At 36.9% G+C, this 24,262-nt stretch overlaps 3 protein-coding genes and 1 long non-coding RNA gene across 5 annotated transcripts; 2 read left to right on the top strand and 2 right to left on the bottom strand.

The window, feature by feature from the left end:
• Positions 1–5,942: 5,942 nt before the first annotated feature.
• LOC130987867 (uncharacterized) lies at positions 5,943–8,942 on the top strand. Its single transcript, XR_009089861.1, has 4 exons — positions 5,943–6,435; positions 6,776–6,877; positions 8,082–8,241; positions 8,627–8,942. It is a non-coding gene; the product is annotated as an uncharacterized LOC130987867 (long non-coding RNA).
• A 2,381-nt stretch (positions 8,943–11,323) lies between these two features.
• Positions 11,324–14,341, top strand: LOC130987844 (uncharacterized). Its single transcript, XM_057911542.1, has 2 exons — positions 11,324–12,197; positions 13,006–14,341. The coding sequence occupies exons 1-2, from the start codon at positions 11,404–11,406 to the stop codon at positions 14,180–14,182; spliced, it is 1,971 nt and encodes a 656-aa protein (XP_057767525.1). The 5' UTR covers positions 11,324–11,403; the 3' UTR covers positions 14,183–14,341.
• Positions 14,342–14,779: 438 nt separating this feature from the next.
• Positions 14,780–17,254, bottom strand: LOC130987861 (uncharacterized). Of its 2 annotated transcripts, none has more exons than XM_057911566.1 (3): positions 17,127–17,254; positions 16,122–16,330; positions 14,780–15,247 (listed from the first exon to the last, which is right to left on the bottom strand). In XM_057911566.1, exons 2-3 carry the CDS (start codon positions 16,302–16,304, stop codon positions 14,990–14,992), a joined length of 441 nt encoding a protein of 146 aa, XP_057767549.1. In that variant the 5' UTR covers positions 16,305–16,330; positions 17,127–17,254; the 3' UTR covers positions 14,780–14,989. The 2 variants fall into 2 exon arrangements, with proteins under 2 accessions (XP_057767549.1, XP_057767550.1); XM_057911567.1 differs by lacking the exon at positions 17,127–17,254 and adding an exon at positions 16,635–16,790.
• Positions 17,255–17,530: 276 nt separating this feature from the next.
• LOC130987846 (DEK domain-containing chromatin-associated protein 1-like) lies at positions 17,531–24,046 on the bottom strand. The gene is made up of 11 exons (XM_057911544.1): positions 23,279–24,046; positions 22,393–22,426; positions 22,216–22,295; positions 22,052–22,111; positions 21,508–21,618; positions 21,356–21,436; positions 21,165–21,242; positions 18,475–18,985; positions 18,228–18,325; positions 18,121–18,151; positions 17,531–18,031 (listed from the first exon to the last, which is right to left on the bottom strand). The coding sequence occupies exons 1-11, from the start codon at positions 23,768–23,770 to the stop codon at positions 17,880–17,882; spliced, it is 1,728 nt and encodes a 575-aa protein (XP_057767527.1). The 5' UTR covers positions 23,771–24,046; the 3' UTR covers positions 17,531–17,879.
• Between the last annotated feature and the right edge of the window lie 216 nt (positions 24,047–24,262).

Genomic DNA, 24,262 nt, shown 5'->3' with positions numbered 1-24,262 from the left:
AATGTTTAGTGAAAGATTATGTATGCTACACAAGAATGAAAAAGAGCATTGGAATGTACCAGAAATCTTGAGAAAAATTTTTCTGGAAAGAAAAGAAATGAAAAGAGATGTAGCATCATTTGTTCAATGATGTCTCGTTGTCAGCAAGTTAAAGTCGTGTGTAGCAGGAAATGTCAATCACCATTTTATTGAGATGAAGTGGGTGAAAGAAAGTTTTTAGATTTGAAACCAGCATCAAGAATGGCCGAGAAAGTCGACCATATCAAACAAGGAATCAAAGAAGCAAGATGGATAAAGTCTTAAACCGATAAACGCCGATCGGAGTTAGAATTCAATGTTGGGGATCAAGTTTTCCTCAAAGTTTATCCCTCAAAGGGAGTTATATGTTTCGAGAAAAGGGGCAAGTTACGGCCCTGTTATATAGGACCTTTTTAGATCCTAGATAAGTTAGGCCTTTGTAGCCTATAAGTTGGCTCTGCCACCAAGCATTGTGGATGTATACAATACGTATTGCATCTCGCAATTAAGAAAGCATGCGATTAAGCAAGATAAAGTAGTCCTAGTGAGGACCAAAGTTATGAAGAGAAATCAGTCCAGATACTTGATCGCAAGGTTCAAGTTTTACGAGACAATAATTTTGTTCTCGTCATGAAGTGGAACCATCACAGGATGGAAAAGGCCACAAAAGAGATGAATGAAACGAACGACTAGTATCACAAGCTAGAATACCAGATATGCAATTCCGAGGACGGAATTTTTATAAGGAGGGAGGGATGTAATACCCCGTTTCCTCGAGCTAAGTTTAGAATAATTTTGAACTTAGATTTAAGATGATTCACGCCGGATTGAAAAAAATGAATTTATTTTAATTCCAACAAAAATGATTTACAAAAGTATTTGTAAATTTAGTCATTAAATTTATATGCATTGCATATTTATTTGATTAAGCACTCAAGCATTTCATGAGTTGGGATTTAATTTTGTTTGGGCCTCCAGCTTTTAATTGCTTTAAAAAAAAAAGAATGAGAAACCGGCCCAAACCTTTCCTACTAAGCCCAACCCATCTACAGCAAGATATTTTGTCCACCTCCACCGCCTCACTATTCCCTCTCTTCTCTAATATCTCATCCGCTGCTTCACTAAAATCATTCTCTCTCATTCACACACTTCTCTTTCTCGTTCCAACACCAAAGAGAACTCCAAGAACAGAAGCAACACAACCGATCAAATCTTTAAGATTTTCAGCCGCATAAAACCCAGGAGTTTCTGTTAAAGGTTAAACCTTTAACTCATTTGCATAAATTTTCGTAAGATTTGTAAAGATGCAAACTTTATTAATATACATATACACTGTTCGTATACAATTTTACAAGCATGATTGTTTTAAAAAGAAAAGGAAGAAAGGTTGAGTCTTGAACTTGTTTGTGTGTTTGCTGTCGAGTCGAGAGTCGAGGGAGGCAGGGCACGGCGGCTGTGCCGCTGCTGCCCGGCCACGGTTGGAGAGAAAGAGGTGGGCTGGTCTTGCTGTGTTGAGTCGATTCAGGGGAGGCTGAGCCTAGGGCTCCGGCGAGCGGCTCCTGCTGCTGCTTGTCGGCGGAAGTCCGAGAGGGAGGCTAGGCGCTGCGGCTCTGCCGTTGCTGCCTAGCCACTGTGAAGAGTGGGGAAGGAGAGGGCGGCGGCGGCCTGGGGGTCGTCGGCCATCGGGAACAGGGGTTGGGGGCGGTGGCTTAACAGAGGGAGGCCAGGGCGCGGCGGCCCTGCCGCTATCGTCCGGCCACGGACAGAGGGAGAGCGGAGTAGAGAGGGAGGGAGCGGCGATCTCGCCGTTTCCAAGGAGGAAGACGACCCGGACAGAGCGAGGTGTGGGTTTCGATGTTGAGAGAGAGCTGAGGAAGAATCGGCGGCAGCCTGCTTCATCTGCTGCTGTCGGCCGGAGATCTGAGGGAGAGACGGCGGTGGCTGTCATTGCAGTCGCCGAAAACGGGCCGAGAGAGAGAGGCCGAGGGAGGCGGCGGCGATTTGTCGTCGCCAAGGAGGAGAGAGAACAGGGGGGAGTGACGGGAGTTTTGAGGGAGAAGTGTTCCGGGGCGGCGCTCGTCGCCGGGCACGATGGAGACGAGCAGTTCAGTCGAGAGAGAGAGGCGTGACTGATAGTGAGGGGGGATGAGTGACTGAAGCGTGAGTGTGTGTGCGTGACTGATGGGGATGAAGGGAAATAGGAGTTGGGTGTTGGGCTAGGTTGGAGTTGGGCTGTTGGGCCTTATTTTTATTTATTTCAGTTGGGCTTTGAGTGGTGGGCCGATTTATGTTTTAAATTTTCAGTTGGGCCAATGTTTTTATTTAATTTCTTTGGGCCCTTAATTTATTCATTGGGTTGTGCAGCTTCTCCAATTAAATGGGCTGCACTATTTTAATTAATTAGGCTTATTAAGTTTGATTAATTATTTTAATTTGCATAATAATATCATATTATTATTATGTGCATATTTTAAGTAAATTACTTATTATATGCTAAGCATGACATGAAATTGCATTTATTTTGCAATAAAAGTATTTATGATTTAATTGGTTTTATTTATAATTCCAATTATTTAAGGAAGTCGAGTAAGGATATTGTTGGTGTCCTTAACTCAAGAATTTTAGTTTTCAATTATTTATTCACTAAATTTTGAAAACCCGGCTAAGTGAATCATTGAATGTTAAGCACTACACCATGACTTAAGATTAGATTCAAGGAGACCTATTAAGAATAGAATTTCTTGTAGGCTTTGTGGACCAAGGGGATTAGCGCTGCTTTCCCAAGACAGGTTATGTGATTATGATCTTCAGGCTTTGCCTAATCAGGTGGGCTTACTTTCCAAATGTATAAAGTATGATTGAGTTATTAAGCTCTAAATGTTTCAATGAAATGCAAAATGTTTATTTAATGAAATGCAAACTGTTTATCCAATAAAATTGTTTATGTGCACTCTGCTCTGTTTAAGGCTCGCCACAACGAATCAATTGAGGTTCTCTTATGACCTAACACGTTGTTTGAGAATTGTGTACACTCGTTAGCTGACCTGGTGGGTTGATCTCCATCGGGCACTAACTAAGAGGCGTTATAAGGGTGCTTGCTGGATGTGTTCCGAAGCATGTAATGTAAGGGCATGCCTGGGTAGCGTCCCGAGGTCAAAAGTAAACTTGTCTGGGTTACGCCCTCAGTTCAAGTAAATGGGAGAAACGGATCCGTCGGTGGCTAGAGGTCCGGGATCACAGCGAGTAACAGAAAGGGAGTGTGACATGTGCGCACAAATGAAAGAAATGTTTTAACATGCTTAGAAGTTCTTTCAATTTAAAACCTTCTAAGTCATGTCAAGTATAATTGGATAAACTGTCTTCACGAAAATATGAAATGTTTCAGAAAATGCATGCCCACTAAGTACATTAGTACTTAGCCCAAAATTACTTTCAAATATTTTCAGGTTGGCTGGCTGGTGCTGACGGGACTGAGCTGAGGCTAAGGCTCAATTGCTATATAGACTTCCGCTGTTGTAATAACTCTTATACATCTTTTGTTTTCTCAACTTAAGATGACTTCATGTCGAGCTTCAATTTAAAATTTCTAGTTTTAAGTCAATGAACGTCGGTTGTCAGAAATATGAAACAAAACTTGTGATCCAAAGGGGCCTAGCCCGACTCGTTATCTTATTATACGGGTTTTAACAAGGTTGTTCCTTGTTTATTTCTATGAATTATTCACACCTCGATCATATTTATTCCTTCAAGAATTGGGGTGTGACAAGATCAAAGTATCATTATAGGCAATATTTTAGGAGATATACTTCAAGAATATTTTCATATGTTTCTACAGCATAATTGGCCTTCTTATTATTGAAGATATTTAATATGATTCTGGATAAATGATATGATGATATTGTGCATATCTTCAAAAGAATAACTAACCTTCATGCAAGGAAAGTATTTTTTATTTTATTTTTTGGGTTGCAAGAGGAGATATAGGGCTTGAAGTCTTTAAGAAGAATCACTTTCGTTGAAAATGATAGGGAGTTCATGTAGAATTGATCTCACATAATATAGTGTAGAAAATTCTTTTGTTTTTGCTAGGTGTCCTCCAAGACTTGTTGTTAGTGGTATTCTTCATTGTATCAGTTCTTGTATTTTGTTCTAGTCACTACAAAAAAAAGTTCCAGTAGTGACATTATTTTAGTCACACTAAGATAAGTGTCATAAAATTTATGACATTTGTAGGTGTAACAATATTTAGTTACATCAATATATGTATCTATGTACTTTTGTTGCATAAAAAAGTGTAAGTAAATTTTATTACACTTTAAAATGTACTCCCTCCGTCCCGCTATTCATGTCTCGTTTCTTTTCGGCACGGAGATTAACGAGACTAAAATTAAGAGTTAAATTGTGTCTTCAAAAAACTTAATGTTAGTTTAATTAAGCACCGCACCACCGCCTGCACCACCACCTGCACCACCGCCAGTAAATCACCACCGCACCACCGCCTGCACCACCGCACCACCGCCGGTAAATCACCACAACCCCACCCAAATCGAGCTCATAAATCTGCAACCCACCCAAATCGAACTTAGAAATCAAACGATTTCCCCCAACCAAATCTGCAACCCAAATTAGGGGTTATGGTTTTGCAGAGGGTTAGGGGAGATCAGAGGTGAGAGGCAGAGGCGGAGGAGATCAGAGGGAGGAAAAGGGCGGTGATGAGAATTGCTGTCGCTCAGCCAAGGGAGAGGCAGTTGTGGCTTCACTGAGCGCCGAAGTTTAGCAGAAGGAAGAGAGAGAGGCGAATACGGGCGGCGAGGCACTGCGGTCACCGAGGGAGAGAAGTGACAGATCCGGCATCCAGCAGAGAGAAGGCGAAGGAGGAGAAGATGCTGGTGGAGGCGCAGAGAGAGAGAGCCGAGAGTCTCTTTGCAGATGGAAGCCAGGAGAGGGCAGAGCCCTGGTCGCCGGAAAACGAGCGGCGAGGCGTTGCGGTCACCGATGAGAGAAGTGACAGATCCGGCGTCCAACAGAGAGAAGGCGACGGAGGAGAAGGTGAGGGCGGAGAAAGGCTTCCTCCAACGACGAGCAGGGGAAAGGCAAGTGGAGGAGAAGACGGCTAGGGCGGTGAAGGTGGAGGAGAAGGCTTCCTCCGGCGACGAGCAGACGACGGCGGTGGAGACTCAGGCGCAGAGAGAGAGACGAGAGAAAGATAGAGAAAGAGAGATAGAGAGAGAGATAGAGAATAGAGGGGAAATGAATTAATTAAGAGTTTATTAGTTGAACAATTAGTGATCTCATTTAATGTTAAGCATCCCCTTATTATTTCCTTTTTAGGAAACGGGACATTATCGGTGGGACAACCCAAAAAGGAAAATGGGACTTGAATAGCGGGACGGAGGGAGTAGTAAATTGTGTGACACCTATTTATGTAACTAAAATTTGCTACATCTCAAGGTGTCACAAAATATTTTAATGACACATGGATGTCACAACATTTTTTTGTTACATATAAAAATAATATAAAAATATTAATTGAGTGAACTAAAGGCCGAAAGAGCTTCCCCACACCCTTCCTTCACTTGCTTCGATACTTAATTTGTTTAAAACTAATACTCCATATAGCAACATGCCCCATTGCTTGATAAATTATACTATTAAATATATAAGTATTGATATTAAAATAATTAATAATTAGGCAATCTCAAGAACATCAATTAATAATTAAAATATTTAATAATTAATTATAATTAATACTATTAAACTCTAAAAGTATAAATTCTATAACATCAATTTCAAGATGGACTTCAAAATAACTAATTAGGCAATTTGTTTGGTAAGGAGCACACAAATCGATGACATGCAAAATATTTAAATTAATTAATTAATTAAATAATTAATTAATGGTGATGATTATGCTTCAAGTTAATTCCAACGGGTATTTTGCTTTACTATCACCTACCGAAAAGCTTGTCTTCTTCACTACCGAAAAATTTGTGAATTTGTGGTTTCCCTCATTTGAGCTCCTTCGAATTTGTGTTCCAGCTACACTATTCTTTCTCACTATTAATTCCGAATTTCTACTCGCCAATATCTCTCTAAAACCCCTCTCTCTCTCTCTCCCCCCCCCCCCCCCTTCATTTCTCTCTCTTCAAAAATACAATCAGAGGCAGCGCACCGAGATCAGCTCAACACTTCTCTCAGGCAAGCTTTTTCTGCTTTCATTTTCAATACTCAATTTGTGTAGTATGTGTTTTACTCGAGTTTGTCGATTGTTTGTATCTGCTTCTTCGTGTTTTTTGCTGATTTTGTATATATGTGCTAGCTATCGCCGATTTTTTTATTGAGGCTCTGCTTTGGTGCATTCTAATTGAAGCTCTACTTTCGAATTGAAGCTCAGTCTCACAGTAGCCATTCTAATTTGTAAGTTTCTCAATCTCCTTCCTTGACTGCTTTCGATGATTTTGGTGAAATTGTTTGATTCTAGTTTTTGAGTTTGAATTTTTGGTTAATTAAGCAAACTTGACTGCAATTGTGTATGAAACTTTCAATCTAAATTTTGAATAGGGATTTCTCTTAGGTTGTCCTCTTCTTTTGTTCTGCTGCAATTGTATATGAATTTCTTGTTGATTTATAGTTCTACATAATTAATGCTAGAAATTACATGCCTATTTTACATACTAAATTACAACATGAACATGGATCCCCTTTTTGTATTTGACTTGTTGTCTTTCTGGAAAATCTTGTCTAATCATGTATACAGGTCACATAGAAGATTACTAGAGCTGCACGCTCCTAAGTTGTTTTGTGGATTGCTATTCCGATTGAGGCGTTTGAGCTGCACACGAGATACTTGTGAAATTAGGTAGGCATGTTTTAACATAAACTGTTTATCGTTTTACATTGGTAGTGAATGAAAAGTGGAAATGATTCCCCATTTCCTGATGCACTAGTTTGAATAATATATCTAGTCCGGCTAGCATTGACTGTTCTTGTTCTTGTTTTCTTGTTTCAAGTTTGCAAATGGCCATTTTTCATGATGAGCAATAAAAATAAGCATAATTTTGTGGTATCACCATTTCTGATAGTAAGAACTATGGTGTGTTGTGTGCATATGTTGGTCTAGTGGTATAGTGGTTAATGAATGAGGTAAAGGTTTCATGTTTAAGTCCACGGTCGCACGATCTTCAAAACTATTTGTTCTTTCACCCCCCCCCCCACCTAAAAAAAGAACTATGGTGTGTCGAACAAGAAGTTAAGATAAAATGCTATCTCTCAATGGTAAAGTTTGAAAACTTGATCTGTCGTGTCCCTTAATCTGCATGAGTAACTGACTTAACATTTAAGCAGATACTCTTATGTTTTCTTTCCCCCTGGTGGTGTCTGTGTTTTACTAGATAAGAAAGAGATCATAATTATTTATGTGCTTGATCTTTTTAGAAAAGAAACATCATGAACATGAATAGGAGAAGAGGTTGGGAATATACATGCCTTAAATTCAGGAAGAATCAACTACCAATTCAAGTCTTTGATCTTTTTAGAAAAGAGATACCATGAACATGAATAGAAGAAGAGGTTGGGAATATATCTGCTTAGTAGACTCAGCCACTCACTTATTTGACTTTACCTGCAATAATGTTATTTAGTTGGAAGATTCACTGAAAAAGAAGTATGAGAAACAGGATGAATCTTTGTTTCATCCAAGTCAAATTCCAGATTTTGGTATCCGAATCTGTTGGCAGGTCTCAATCTTGTTTGAAATCTTAAACTTTCTCGGGAGGCTGGTTTGTTTAGGGGTTGTTCAATGGAGCTATCAGATTTTCCAATTTGTATATACGTGGGAACCTTAAAAAGTCCAGGTGTCATCATTTTTTTTTAAATAATAGTATATGGTTTGATTTAACGTTTATTCTAAGATGCCTGTTTGATTTGGCCCTTTTGACAATTTTGCCTTTGGTTAAACCTTTTCTTTCCTTTATGCTTTATTGAAATAAAGTCCAGATTCATACACGAGAGAAGTTAGATGATTGATTTGATGTTTCTTGTTTGCCATGTCTATCATTTTGCAGCTAGCATTTGTGCTGTGAGTTTGGACCCGAAGAGTTTGAAGTTAATTTGCAACCATTCTTTCATGTTAAGGTTGCACCCAAGCATTGGAGGCTGGAGATCAATTTCAGCCAGGATGCAGTGCTGATGCTTTCATCAATAAGCTTACCTAATGGCATCCAGGTATCCATCAACATTAACCTTTTTTAGCTTTCATTTCATCGGGAGTAGCTCTAGTTCCTGCTGCTTATTGAACTATAAAATTCTTAAAGTTCAGCTTAACTTCACTAGGAACTTGTAGGGCTGGAAATGTTGACTCACTGAAGAAAAGTTGAAAACTTAGAAGTACTGTTCTTCACATCATTGGCTAGTATAAGATTTCACCTGAAGTAAAGTTCTATTTCAGTCTGAACATTTGAATTTAGTTTAAGATGTCATTGGTTTGATCTTATCTTCTTTAGATGTACACCAAGATTAGACTTGTGTGAGTCAAGAACTTCCCCTGCTTCTCTATGCCCTCTCATTTTCTCCTTTAAACACTCTTCTAACAAGTGATGCTTTAATTTAGGCTGAAGTTCGTGGCTTCCAACATGACGGCTCCTTGCACCTACAACAATTTCAGTGAAAGGGCATAAATTGCTTGATATATTGAACCTTCATAAGGGGTCACCAAATAAAGGTCAAGAATAGTATGCTAAAAAGAGTGGATGTTGAGGATAATCTTTCCCAAATGAAAACATTTTCTTAATCATGTTTTACACATGTAATTGCATATATTTCACCGTGCCCCATATATATTGGTGGTTGACCTTGTTATTTGAGTTAATTGCATAAATATTCAAGAGCTTATTTGACATGGATAATAGCAACATCTATTTCTTCTATTTGCAATTGCCTCGAATATATATTAGTTGAATACCTTCTATTTCATTTTGTAAGGTCATTTTTATATTAGCAAATTAGGTGAAATATCTAAAAAAATAATTACACATTTTACATGTCACAAAAACTAGTTACACTTATAAATGTCACAAAAATAGCTACTTGCTTACATGTCACAAAAAAATAACTACACTCTTAGATGTCACAAAAACTAGTTACACAGTTACACTTATAAATGTCACAAAAATAGCTACTTGCTTACATGTCACAAAAAAATAACTACACTCTTACATGTCACAAAAATAACTACACCTATATATGCCACAAAAACTAGTTACACCTTCAAATGTCACAAAATTTAGTGACATTTTTATTTTTGTGACACGCATAATAGCTACTCATCTATGAGATGTCACAATTTTATTTAGTAACAATTATAAGCGTCACAATTCTTTAAAAATTATGTCACTAATCAAACATTTTGTTGTAGTGAGTAAAAGAGTGTTTATGAGCTAAACATTATTGAGTGTAATTTATAAAAAAAAGTTGTAGATTGAAAGATTATTGTTTACTGAGGGGTTAGGTAGTGAATGTGGCTCACTTCTAAGGTTTGTGTGTGTGTGCATCCACATCTAGCATTGCTCTGTGGGTGGTGGAGGTTTGAGAAGTTTCATAGTCAGAATAGGAGGGAATCTTATTGTGTAAGTTTTTTTAAACTTATCTTCAGATAGTAAAAAGTTTTTCTTAGGCGATGCCCCTCGGATGTAGGTGGTTCACCGAACTGAATTACTATTTTTTCTTGTATTGCTTTAATATTTATGTTTATATATTTGAATATTTCTCCCCAATATAAAACATGTTATGGTATACGTCTCACTGTATCTTCCAGGAATTAGCCAATCTTTCATGTATAACATCCAAAGTATAATTCTTTTCTTTGTTTATGAAGGTAGCTAGAACATTAAAGCTTCCACAGATTCGAAATATTATTTGAATTTTGTTACTGAAACTTAGTATGTCTGGATCACAAGATATCGATGAGAATCCTTCAATTTTCGAAAAGTTACTATTAGAATAGAATTTTCTCACTAAAGAGTAAAGAACTCAAAGAAGAATAAACATTAATTTACTTTGTTTCTATCCTCACGTCGACTTTATTTATGTTCTAAACCAATTGTATTCCAGCACTCATTAAGGTTCAATCTTTTAATAGATAAATATTAGTATTTATTTTTGTAAGATTAGAATTCTTCCAATTATAAAATATTTATTTAATTTATATATACGTAGATTCATATTTTTTATGTATGTGGCACTTGACCTCTAGCTAGCTAGTATTCCATAATGATGTCATCCGTAATTCACTTACGTGGAGTTTACTTTGGAGAATTAGTTTTGATAGATAAAAAATAATAAGATTGATCCCTTATTTATTTTGATGAATTGTAATTTTGAGATATATATTGTAAGACTCTTGATTATTTCAATCATTTGAATTAGTTTTGTTTGATTTACATCCCATTAATCTTGAGGATAAAAATACTCAATAATCATGCATTTTATCAATTATGCGAACTAAACATCCCTTAGGTAATTGCTTTAGTAATATGCAAAAACATCAATCAGTTAATAATTAAATTATTAAAACACAAATTTAAAATAAGCATATATATACAATATTTGGTAACACAAACCATGCAAGAAAAGAATGTGTGATGACTCAATTCGGTAGACTAGGTATAACTTAAATACCTTATGTTAATTTATTCTTTGCCCACGAACAAGTTTTGCATGATTCGATTATTTAGTAGCTCAAAAGTTCTGAAGCTTTTTTTTATACTGATTTTGCATAATTTTTCTTTTTCCCTCTTCATATATGATGGATTTCGTAGGGCATGCATAACAAAATTGAGAACATAAAATTAAAAACCATATATATATATATATATATATATATATATATATATAGGGTAGGGTTAATATAAAAACCCCTCTTAAGATGAAAACTAGGAACCAATTTAAAACCATTGATTTAAATAAAATAGAGGGCTGCGATTAAACTACAGATGCACAATTTCGATTGCATAGATGCACAGTTTCAATTGCATAGATGCACAATTTCGATTTGCTTGAGTATTTTGCATTGTTGGTTTCAATTGCATAAATTGCATATTTTTTAAGTGTACAGTAAAATATAATGGATGCACAGTTTTTTTTGTTGACTAAATCCTAACCATTAGATCTAATATTTAAAAGGTCAAGATTAGGTTCCTAGTTCTCATTTTAAGAGAGGTTTTTATTAGAACCTCTTCCTATATATATATATAGCCTGTGGATTGTTGATATATTGTACGATTGTATAATAAAAACAATATGTATTGAAGGAAAATACACATTGAATGCTGTATATATAGTATTGTCTTTTGGAGAGTGATTAGTGATAAATAGAGGGAGGAAAAAAGAATGTTGAGAGAGAAAGAAAGAGAAATGGAGAAGGAGAGTTTTCCTCATGTGCTTCATAAACACCCGCTGAGCCTGATCCCCAATCCCGCCGCAGAAACTGATAATTCTTGGTTCACTTGGTGTTATGGTTGTTGGAGATACTTTTTACCAGGAGATGCAGCCTATGGATGCAGCCAAAGGTGTAGATTTGATCTGGTATTACACAAAGAATGCATGGAAATGCCGAGAGAGATTCGTCATCCTCTCCATCCTTCACACTCACTCACACTCACACTGCAACAACCTTTATATGTCGCCACCAGATCATGTGCAGTTTGTGAAGTGTCACTTAGGTATGGGCAGTTGTTCTACAAATGTAGTGGGGGATGTGAGTGGTGGATCCACTTGAGATGCACAGGGGATTTTGATGCAGCAGTAGTTGACGATGTTCCAACAATGAAGCACCCAAGCCACCCCCAACACCAGCTCAGATTTTCCAAGAAAACAATATCGTGTTGTGATGCATGTGGTGCCTCTCACAAAGGGAACTCCTACATCTGCACCATTTGCGACTACTGGATACACGAGAGCTGCGCACTCTTGCTGGTGTCTGCGCACTTCCCTCATCATCGCCCCGACCACTCTCTCTCACTCGCTTTTAATCCGCCATATGAGTACCTCAGATATGAATTTGTGTGTGCTATATGCAGCGGAACTTTGCCAATGAGACGTTGGGTCTATCATTGCCAGCTTTGCAGATATGTCGTCCATATCAACTGCGCCACCAACACATCCTCCCTCTCACTTTCGAATTCGTAATACTTCTTACCTCATTCATTTTTTCTGAATGCATAATTTCTTTTAGGGAACTTTCAGCGTTTTCCAAAAAATATCCTGAACTTTCATTTTTTCTTTAAAACTCAAAACTTTTAAATTTTTTTTCTTCATAAAATGTCCTGCTGTACAAAATTCAATGACGGAAAGATGACAAAAAAACCTCGATCGTTCAACATTTTTCAACAATGGTAGTTTCTAATATGGTTTTCCAACCATAACGGCCCTACAAAATATTTCATTCACCGAGATAAGTCATCTCTCCGTCCCCGAATTTTATATAGCGAGACATTTTATCGAAAAAACTAAAAGTTCGGGGCTTTTTAGGGAAAAATGAAAATTCGGGACATTTTATGAAAAATGCTGAAAATTCGGGACATAAAACACTATTAATTCTTTCTTTTACCTCAATAACAATAAGTATATATTTTTTGTTGATTGACAATGAACATACTTCTATTACTCTAGTTAAATCCAATTAGATTCATCACAGGAATTATCAATCTTTAAATATAATTTATTAATCATGGTTAAAATCAAATAAGGCGGATGCACAATGATACCAGTGTGTGTCTGGCTAGCAAAAGAGTATACATTCTATTATGCTTTCAAAATCAAATGCAGATTTAAGAATTTGCATGATATTATTTTCGTAATTACTAATGTATTCCATAGTTTATTATAAAATGTTAAACACCTTTAATTTGTTGAAAATTTAAAATTTGTGTCTTGTGTAATTAGATGTAATAACCAATACATGATTTTGTGTTATGATTGATTTTGTTGCAGATCTAATAATGAAAATGCTGTTGATGGTGAGAAATACATTACCAAGGGTCCGATAGATGACATATATGAGGAGATTATCAGACTCTTTGTTAAAAGAGAAAGAAGACAAATTTTCATTCCTCATGATCATGACAATCAGAACATGGATGGCAAATACAAGTTCAACAATCACCACCATCTTCTAAGTTTTACTACATTTTCATCGCCCTCTTCATCATCTCATCATCACAATCAAGAAGAAGATGATGACGACGACGACGAAGACAATAGTATTCCAAGATCGGAACTATTTACATGTGATGGATGCACATTGCCTATACATGAAAAGAAGCAAAGAGATGATGATGAGTACGAGAATGGTTACATGAGTTGTGATGAATGCAAATACTTTCTCCACTTGTCCTGCTTTAACTTACCACCACACCTCCCATCTCTTCCACTCCACCCCATCCAAAATCACAATCTTACACTTCGAAATGCTGGCAAACTAACAGATTGGGCATTCTGCAAGGTTTGTGGGTCTTACACAAATGGGCTCTATTATAAGTGTACCCAGTCCGGGTGCTACTTCACTATAGACATCAAGTGTGCTTCTCTGCCCAACACCATAAAACACGCAGCTCACCCACAACATGATTATCTCAATCTAGTCTGGGGCAGTCACAGCTGGTACAATTTCTGTGGTGTTTGTTATGGTATGATAACTTCAAAAAGTGTATTTTACCGATGCAATAGCTGCAAGTTTTGTATGTGTGGTGAATGTGTGTTGCTACCAGCACAAAATAAGCATAGATTGGAGAAGCACCGATTGTGGTTGACATATGATGCGTATGTTAATCGTCCCGGTGAGTTCTACTGCAGCAGCTGCGAAGGCCAAATGAATCCGAGGTGGAGCATGTATCATTGTCGAGACTGCGATCAATCCTTTCATCCCAAATGCATTCCTGGTAGGTCGGGTAAGTATAGAAACATCAAGTATGGGATGCAGCAGTATGTGATTCCCACCCTTCATCACCCTCACCACCCTCTTAGATTTCAAATCATAACCAAGAAAAAGCGTTGCGACCTATGTCGTCGCAATAGTTATGATTTGCCTGGATTTCAATGTGCATCATGCTACTTTGTCATGTGTATGCCCTGCCGTGAAATTCACATGGATGCCTTTAAGCCCATCTGATTCACAACATTCACATCCACTTGAATCACTCCTTTTAGTTGGGTGTGTATAGATTGTTGTATTTATGGGCTAAATTAATAATGTGTGTTGTTCTAATTTAAGTGATGAGTTGTATGCTATGTATTTACTTACCCTTGTAATTCAAAAACTATATATAAGTTTTATAGTATTGTGTATTACTAATATTTTCACACATAGTTTTAACTTGGTACTAGTTGGCGCGTGCATGACAAATGCAGGGGGAGCTAGGGCGAAGCTAAAGTCTCCCCCAACCGAAGAATTTCTCAAATTTTGAGTTAGTGCTATAAGATTTTGATAGTTGATAAAAATGAATATTCAACTTTGTTTAGGGCGTATTCATTGCTTATTTTTAGTAGAATGCAATCATTTAGTTGTTGTTATTACACTTGTTTGCTTAATGTTGATTAAATATAAAATGAAGATAATAGGATTGATGAAGCCAATTCAAAAGTGGGTAGGTTCTATATGTTTTTATCAAAGTGAGTAGTTTTGACATACACCATATCAAAGGTAGGTATATTTTTCCAGATTAACACTAAGAAAAAAATATTCTAAATAGTAAATACTGGAACAAAAAAAGAAGAAATTTTTGGATATAAGAAAATCCTCTACCAATCACTTTCAACATCTGCATTTGAGATTTGACACAGAATCACAAATTGCAGCATCATTCAATACAAAATGATTGCATATTTCATTTTATCACACTACGAGTTTCAGTCGACCTAATCACATAAAAACCACACCAAGAAGACAAGGAAAACATCTCTAATTCATGCTTTCTCCTCATTCAGATTGCTCATCATCATCATCGTCGTCGTCATCTTCATCCTCCTCCTCTTCAATAATTTTGCCATCTTTAAAAATAGTACTGAAATCTCTGAGCTCGTTCGCGATATCAACTTCACCTGTGGAGCCCCCTCCGAATTTAAAGTCACGGTGTTTGATCAGAAGCCAACGGAGCAACCGGTCTTCCTTGTTCAGGTAGTACAGCTCAGAGTTTATGCTGGGCGGTGTCATCATAGTCATCTGTAGCAGATTGCCCTGCACGATAAACCAATTAATTTTGTCTGGATTCTTGTCTCTCAATGAGGAGTATTTCACTGACAAGTTAGATGTAACAATATATATGCAGCATATGTTACAAGATACAAAAATTTGGCTATTGAGAATTGTTTATACCGAGTCTTTACTGAGAAAGGAGGAGTGGTGGGACAAATGGAAAAGAAATTAACCTCAGGGAAACCAGTGGTGGAAATAAGTAGGCTTAATTAGGACATGCATAACGTTTAAAGGCCCACCGGAAGCCAATTAAAAACACTCATATGCTGTAAATATTCCTCATCACCCGAACCCTTGCTGTCCATAGTTGATAGGCATAGAACAAGCCACTTTTTCCCACATCAATAAAAGACCAAGATCTGTTATAACAAGTATCATACAACCCAGGGTCGAGCAAGATATTATTTGTAACTTAGTCGTCCATGATGTTCTATGTCATGTAAAGAAAGGGATAGCACATAGCACGAAGAACATGAGCCAGTGACAGCATTAACCTAATGTTAGGTATAAAAGTAGCCAACTTGCAACAACTTAGCATATGAATTTAAGCAAATTGTGCACAAGTTACATAGGTGGAAGCAAATTGTGTACAAGTTACATAGGGAAAGAGTTTAAGTTCAAAGTAAGCTTTGATATAATCAATGTATTCACAAACTTACAATTTTTCTCAGTTCACCAAGAATTCTGGTTGATGAAATGACACACATCAAACAGGGTACACAGGCTTTAGTAGATATGTCAGCAAATGTAAACTGATTTCTAGCCTAAATTGAATCGAATTTACAACTAAATTGATATTTTTGTTAATTCAACCAATTATTTGTATGAAACCATGCCGAAGGTGAGCAGGATTTACCTTATAATATCGTCCATCGAGTTTTCTAATTCCATAACCCAATTGAACAGTTCCAAAGGACTTCATATCAGTCACTACTCCATTTCTTCTGTAAACATGCTTTCCCACCCGCGCAAGCAAATCAAGAAGGGCCTCCTTTGGTACAGTGGGCTTCACCAAAAGCATGCAGTCATAAAGAGGCATCTTGTCTTTCAAACTATATCAGCACCCTAATTTGCAAAAAATGATCAAATGAGTCATTATGTTCAAGCGATTCTCACCATTTAAAAAATCAGAGCATCAGAATCTTATAAACACAAGAATATGATCAAATTGAAAAAGACACATCATTAAGCATATGATTTTCACAGAAAAACAATCAAACTAAACAGCAAAAGCAATTAAACAAAAAAACAACAGATTTCAAAAATAACGAAGAAGCAGAAAATGTGGCTCAATTCACTACATTCATAGTAAAATTTAGGCCCTAAATCAACTGCACTGTATAATTACAAAATCATTCCTTTTTTCTACCTTCTAAATTTAGAACGCGTTCAAATCCAAAAGTCGCATACAAATTGATAAAATTGGCTGGCCAGGGTCCAACTCAAGCTAACCAGCAGCTTTCTTAGGCGATTTTTTTTCACCGCTAACCTTGCATGGTGCGTCATCTTTACTGAATAACCCTCCCCATTCTGTCAAGAGCAATTTGTTTTCTAAATCAAACTAGGGCTAAGTGACACTACGAATCTCAAAATCAGACTCTTAATATATTACGGCTTCTAGAATTGCATTAGATTAGACAAGCTCCAATCGTACTGAAAATCCCAAAATGCAGTAAGCAATTTGCGCAAATGTTACTGCAATCCATCCCATTTTGCGTTTTTTTTTATCAGGTTTTGAACAGTAGAATAGCATATTTGCGTTTCTATTGTTCCAAACGCAAACACCTTTTTCAATTTCTGAAATATTGAATTCAAGTCCCACATTTTTTAATTAGAAAAACAGAAAAGGGAAGAGAAATACCGTAATGATGCAGAAGAAGAAGCTTGGAGGAGAAAAAGAAGAGCGGCGCTGCGGCTCTGATCGAAATCTTGAGATTCTTTTCTAGTGTTATAATTTTATTTTTATTTTATTTTTTCGACTTAATTAATTTTATTTAATATGGGCTCATATGTATTGGGCCATTGATTTAATTTTAGTAAACCCAATGAATGGGCCTCGAATTATTTATACAAAGCATTATTTACAGAAAACGTGGGTCATTGAATTAGTTTCATTTTGAGTTTTAATTTTTTATGGAATTATTTTGGAGCGGATGTATAATTTGGAGAAAATATACAAATATGATTAAAAATATAAAATGTACAAAATTGAATGCAGGATTAATAGGATTCAAAGAAAAAATTAAATAGACAACAAAAATTCAATGATTGAAATAAGAGATAAATACAAACTTTCAAATGGATTGCAAATTCATTACAAATCAAGTACTTTCAAATTTTTGTATATATCTCTGAAACTTCTTGAACTAATTTTACAAAATTAAGTACAGCTACTGGGATTTTAAAAATACACAACAAAAGCTACCTAAATGAGCAAAAAAAAAAGAGCAAAATGTTATTATTTCAGCATTAGCATTTAGCCCCTATGTTATGATCCAACCTTAGCCTTCTCTACTGCTATCGCGCAAGGGCCAACGATAACTAGGTGATCAAACTCCGTTAAGTCACACCACCAACGTCGAGGGGAAGAAGACGAGGTAGCTCTTGACGCTCATCATTTGTCGTCTCCATCTTTTCCTGCTTCATCCCCAGAGCCGGCCTCGGCCTCCTCTTCATCTTCCTCGTCAGACATGCTTTCTATTACTTCAGTAATTATTTCTTTAACTTCTGCTTTCCTATGCATCAGATCTACTCCAAAGTGCTCAGCTGATTGTTACCATTACCAACATTAGTCACAATTAACAGAACAAGAAACAGAGTAGTAAGAAATGACCAAATATGGTTATATGCCATACCTAGCTGCCGTAGAATGTCGGATAACGTTGCCTGCATTGTAAGTTGTAAGTAATTATCAAACATTAACAACTTGCAATGATATGAATAGGGTTTTAGTTGGACTTACTGTATTAAAATCTACTTCCTTGAGCATATCTGCCACTACAGAATGCATTTCTTCTCTGCTAGGCTGCTTTTCAGCTGATGTTGGTACTTCCAATTTTCCTGCCATTATGGAAACACTCAATATTAAGGAAAAATTAAATAACAGCAAGGATTTGAATGTAGGTTACAACATAGTTAAAGGTGAGATTAGGAAGATTTAAACCATGCAGCATGACTAGAAACTAAGTTTGTTATTAAAAAAGTACTACCTTGTTCCTTTTCTGAAGACTTGCTTGACTTTTTCTTGCTTGCGGATGCACCCTTTGTCGGGACTTCATTGCCTTCCTCACTTTCCTCGTCATCCTTTTTCTTCTTACTCGAGGGTGTCTTAACTTTACGCTTTGATTCAGCTTCGGATTCTTTCTTTGATGTTGAACTCGAAGGTTTTTTAGTAGATTTACCAGTTTTTGATGCTGCTTCGTGGCTTCCTTTACCAACAGACTTAGACTTCAAGTCAGTCTTCACAGTATCTTTCTTTCCACTTTTTTTGGAACTTTTCTCAACATCCATATGCTTTCCAGGTTCATCTTCATCGCCATCTGTTCCTTCTTCTGAGTGATGCTCTTCCTGTTCACTTTCTGCTTTATGAACTGTGTCGTCGTCATCATGATCAGCTTCACTTTGTGAAGACTTACTTTTGTCATCATCATCATCTTCCTCCTCTTCTTCTTCGATAGAAGGCTTTGACTTCTTCACAGATTCAGAATCCGACTTTTGTTTCTACATGTCAGATAAGAGCAATGAACAGCAGCAAAACGAGGTATATGCACAAGGATACCGTGCAAGGGACAGTTACAAATCATTGCATCCTTAGCAAGCCAAGCCATATTACTAATGACGCAAGACTCGAACCTCGGAATATGACAATTCTAAGTCTGAAGTATAGCACATAACCATCTTTTACCACCAATATCAAGTTATCAACCCACAGGCCCCAAAAAACAATACTCCCTCTGTCCCGAAATAGTATGCACATTTTTCCCAACATGGATTTAATGTTAGTTGAGTGTGGAGAAAGGGGCCAACATTATATGTAGTTTTGTGAGTGGAGAAAGGGACCCGCAACAGGTATTTGTTGTAAATACATTAAGTTTACAAAATAAGGGGTAGTGTTCAAAATTAAATCCATTCTAGTTTTTCTTTAAACACACTACGCGCGGTCTTTTATTTCTTCTAATGTTTTGATTTTTATATCATCTCACACGTGGGTTCATATTTTTTGGATAAGTTATTAATTTCGACAAAGGATAGTGATTTTTGGACATTAGGTGTATTAGACATCTGCTGAAAAAAATCGATTATTGCTTAAATATTAATTTGAGTCGGTGGTACAATTGCCGTCGGTAATTGGCCGGTATTTCACAAAATCCGGGTCGCCTGGATTGCCGCCGCCGTGCCGTCGGTGATAACCGTCGGCAGAGTCGCCGCCGCTAATGGTGGTCGGTAATTTGACGCTTTTTGTAGTGTAGGAAGTCAGCTGATCCTAGCCATCCACGCGTCACGTTTGGGACAGTGGGATTGGAGGATAATACAGCTGCAATCTGGGCATGGCAGAGCCAACTCGAAGCACAAAAGAGGTAATTTCGAATAGCATTTTACAAGCAAGAGAGATTCGATGCAGCTGAGTTAAAGTTATGATTTTAAATAAAATTGCTTTGAATAAACATAATCCCACTGTCAAAAACGTGACATGTAGATTTGGATTATGTTTATTCAAAGCAATTTTATTTAAAATCATAACTTTAACTCAGCTGCATCGAATCTCTCTTGGTTGTAAAATGCTATCCAAAATTACCTCTTTTGTGCTTCGAGTTGGCTCCGCCATGCCCAGATTACAACTGTATTATCCTCCAATCCCACTGTCCCAAACGTGACGCGTGGATGGCTAGGATCTGCTGACTTCCTACACTACAAAAAACGTCAAATTACCGACCACCATTAGCGGCGGCGACTCTGCCGACGGTAATCACCGACGGCACGGCGGCGGCAATCCAGGCGACCCGGATTTTGTGAAATACCGGCCAATTACCGACGGCAATTGTACCACCGACTCAAATTAATATTTAAGCAATAATCGATTTTTTTCAGTAGGTGTCTAATACACCTAATGTCCAAAAATCATTATCCTTTGTCGAAATTAATAACCTACCCAAAAAATATGAACCCACGTGTGAGATAGTATAACAATCAAAACATTAGAAGAAATAAAAGACCGCGCGTAGTGTGTTTAAAGAAAAACTAGAATGAAATGCATGGATTTAAGCCTGTAAATCAACATGCTAAAAGGGGAACCATTATACAGATACATCCACAAACAGTATGTATACTGAACCTGGATTCTGATACAGGTAATTGGCTGTAGATTAACGCAACAAAAATTGGCAAGGTACTGTGAGCAACAAGTATACGAGGATCCACCAAGTCTCAGATGGTTTCATAGACATATTCTAATCTAAAGTTTCAGCCTTATTAAAGATAAGTAATAAAAGATGAAAACAATTAGCATTGTACAAACTTACAGTGCTTCTCTTTCATGATTTTTTAATTAAAAATTTTATACACTAGCCAAATGTAATAAAACATTAAGGTGTGCTTGGTTAGGGGCATGCAAAGAAATGGGTATGAGAAGGAAATCATTTCAATCGATAGCGCTTGTGATGAAGTCCAAAATCAAATTAAGTTAATGAAATGTTATTTTCCTCCCCATAGCCCACACAAACTCAAACATATTGATATTGCCATTGACAAATTTGAACCTAGCACTGCCTTAAAAAATATTTTGAAAAAACTACCTTCAATGACATTGAGGCTAAAATAAATTATGATAAGTTCAATCCTAACTTTGCACTAACAGTTACCAATCAAGATAGCTCTGCAAATTAGAAAGAGAAAGCCCCACCTTTTTTGATTTACCAGCAGTCACATTAGAAGAACTAGGACTTTTGCTTGTCGATCCCCTGCCCTTTCGCTTCTTACCCTTCAGATGATGTGTTGTCAGGTAAACAATTTCAGTTAATGGCTAAAATGTTTAATCATATGAATAATAATAGTGTAAGACGGTACAACATAGAAGACCAGAGACAGATTTACCTTATCCTTGTCAGCAAGCAAGCGATCTGTAGTAGCATGTGGAGATTCCAAGAAGTCCAACAACTTTGTAGTAAGTTCCTCCTAAATAACAGAGTTTGCAATTATACAAGGATGTTCTAGAAATTTCATAACCGGATACTGTAAGATATTACCTTCTTTGTAGACGCTTTGTTCACGGAGATATTGAGAATATCACAGAAATCCAGCAATTTTTCTTTAACACATTTTTCTAATTTCTCCTTGACTTTTGCCCTCTGCTTTTCCTGATGAAAAAAATTGTAAAATTAATTAATTGTGATTAACCAATAGAGAATAATTTAAGCAGTTCCCAGTAAAGTGGAATGGCTTCATTAATAAGCTTGTAGGGAACAAACATGTTCTGTTTCAATTTAATTACTCCAGGGGCAGAAGCACTTTAAAAACTACAGAGTATGCTCTATGGATCAGTGAAATAGAAATGGCATTCTCAACATTACTCAACAATCAGTGAAATAGATAGATATTCACAGCATTACTCAACATGCAGTGAATCTTTTACCAAAAGAAATTATGAGTCCTTACGGTAAACACTCCAAACTACTCGGCTTGTGTAAGACTTTTCTTTTGTAGGCTTTGACCAAAACTAAAATATTTAAAAAATAACAATGAGTGTTGCCTCACCAAACTCATAAAAAGAAAAGATGAAAAGAAGGTTACCTCATTCTCAACCCATACAAAACCAGAAAAGAGACCTATATTTTTCTTCAGTGTGTGCACCTGTAAATTACAAATAAATAAAAGAAGCATCAGGATAAAAGATTCCTAAAATGCTGAGAATAAAACAATCAAATGCTCATTTGAAAATTTAGGATGAAAGAGACCTTAGATTTCTTGCCAAAAAGAACAGAGTGGAGAAGCTGTAGGTTCTCATCAGCTTTCCTCTTAGACAACTTGAATGCCACTGAAATGACATGAAAACCAAACAGACATTATCCAACTTTATTATTTGATTCACCAAAACAAAATTGCAGTTCAAGTGCCACAAAGAATAACCATACCATTAGGGATGTCCTTAAGCTGTGTGCCTTGGCCCTGTCACCATAATCAACAGTCATTGGTCAGAATTTTAATAGAACCCAATATGCAATGCACCACAGTTGCCATTGATCCTTTGTGTTACACAAAATTATGAACAGGAACAGAATCATACTTAAGGAGTCCATTCTCTTCGATAAAAAAAGATTCAAAATTGAAATTTCCGTGCAATAACAGCATAAATTTCTTCTGTCATACAAGGAAGCCAACATAAATGAAACATGATTATTCACCCAAATACCAACAAACGAAACAATTCATATCGTCTTTAACTTTTTCCATCTCCACCAGCACTAAATACAATTCAAACACACAGACTATAAGATTTAATCCCATCACAAACTATCTAAAACTGATGTAAGTCATCCATAAGAAAAAAACTTACATCAAGTCCATGTGAACACTCAACAAAACCATCTCACCAATCATCTTGAGCAGCTCAAATCTTCATATCCTTTCAGTGCATATACTTTCAGCTTGATAAAGCAATGAAAAAAAAAAGTGTCTATATTTACTACTTCTGTTTCAATCTCACTTTGCCCATAAAACATATTTAACGTTGTGCACTACACCTAACAAAATGATATTCATATCAACTGACCATACAGTGAAAACACAAATCTTTACTAAGACAATGGGAACCTTCTAATTTTTAGTTTACAAAATATTGATTTACACCCTTCAATCTTCAACCCCGCATCAGATAAAATCACATGTATTAGACCAAAATCATTAAAAGATTCACTTCACATGCTCTTCGACATTCCGTTGCCCACTAACCAATTTGCATGCTGCAATTCCATATCTCCAAAAACAGAAAGAAAGAAAGAAAAACAGTAGTGATGATACCTTTTCAATTGACAAAGTCTTGCTGGCAGAGGCCTTCGGAGACTCCCCCACCATGAATCTTTCCACCGTTTTCCTCTCCCTTGTCGGCCTCTCACTACCTGGTGTCCTCGGCGATTCCAGCTCCTTAGCCTCAGCTTTCCTATCTTTTCTTGATCTCTTCTTCGAATTTTCATTCTTCTTCTCACTCTCTTCCCCCTCCATTTTCTTTCCTTTGTCACCTTCACCTTCGTCCTTCCCCTCCACCTCTTCTTCTTCCTCATCCATCTTTCCCTCTTCACTTCCCTCGCTCTCTTCCGCTTTCACCTCCTCTTCTTTCACCTCACTTACCTCAGCCTTTTCATCTTGGCCTTCTTCTCCTGGATCTTCCACTTTCTCTTCCTCTCCTTTGCCAGTTTCTTCCTTTAGGCCTTCCTCTTCAGCTTCATTAGGCTTCGCGTCTTTCTCTTGCTTCTCGCTCCCATCAACATCAACTTCTTCCTTTTCTGTAGCCATGGAAGTCCCCAAGATTTCACAAAACACTAAAAGCCTGCAAATCTGAGTGCATATGGGCACTGAACTTCAGAATTTTGGGAAGCAGATTGATCCAGAGTAAAGAGAAGTGACAGTTTGCCGCGCAGATTTTCGGAATTTTAAGTGCAAAATGAGTCGAAAAGTTGAAAATTGGGAATTTAGGGCAAAAAATTTGGGTGAGAAGGCGGGTATATTTGGAGCCGAATTTTTGAAATTTTATGTGAAAATTTTTAGCTGCCGCCTTGTGCGGTGTCACTCGCGTCAGGTAAGTAGCTTTGCTAAAAAAGGAAATGTACCAAAGATGTTGCGTTGTGTACAACTACTGAAAGTTGACTCTAACGTCTTCGGTTATGTACCAATAGGGAAGGGCAATCTTCAACACTTGGCAATCAAAATTAACATTGCAATCAAATATTTTAAATTGTGAGCTTCAAAATCCTTCAATCAAAATTTCTTTACAATAATTCCTCCATT

Source organism: Salvia miltiorrhiza, chromosome 6, assembly GCF_028751815.1.
Source record: "Salvia miltiorrhiza cultivar Shanhuang (shh) chromosome 6, IMPLAD_Smil_shh, whole genome shotgun sequence".
Lineage (NCBI taxonomy): Eukaryota > Viridiplantae > Streptophyta > Magnoliopsida > Lamiales > Lamiaceae > Salvia > Salvia miltiorrhiza.
This window is presented reverse-complemented; position numbering and strand designations above follow the sequence as displayed.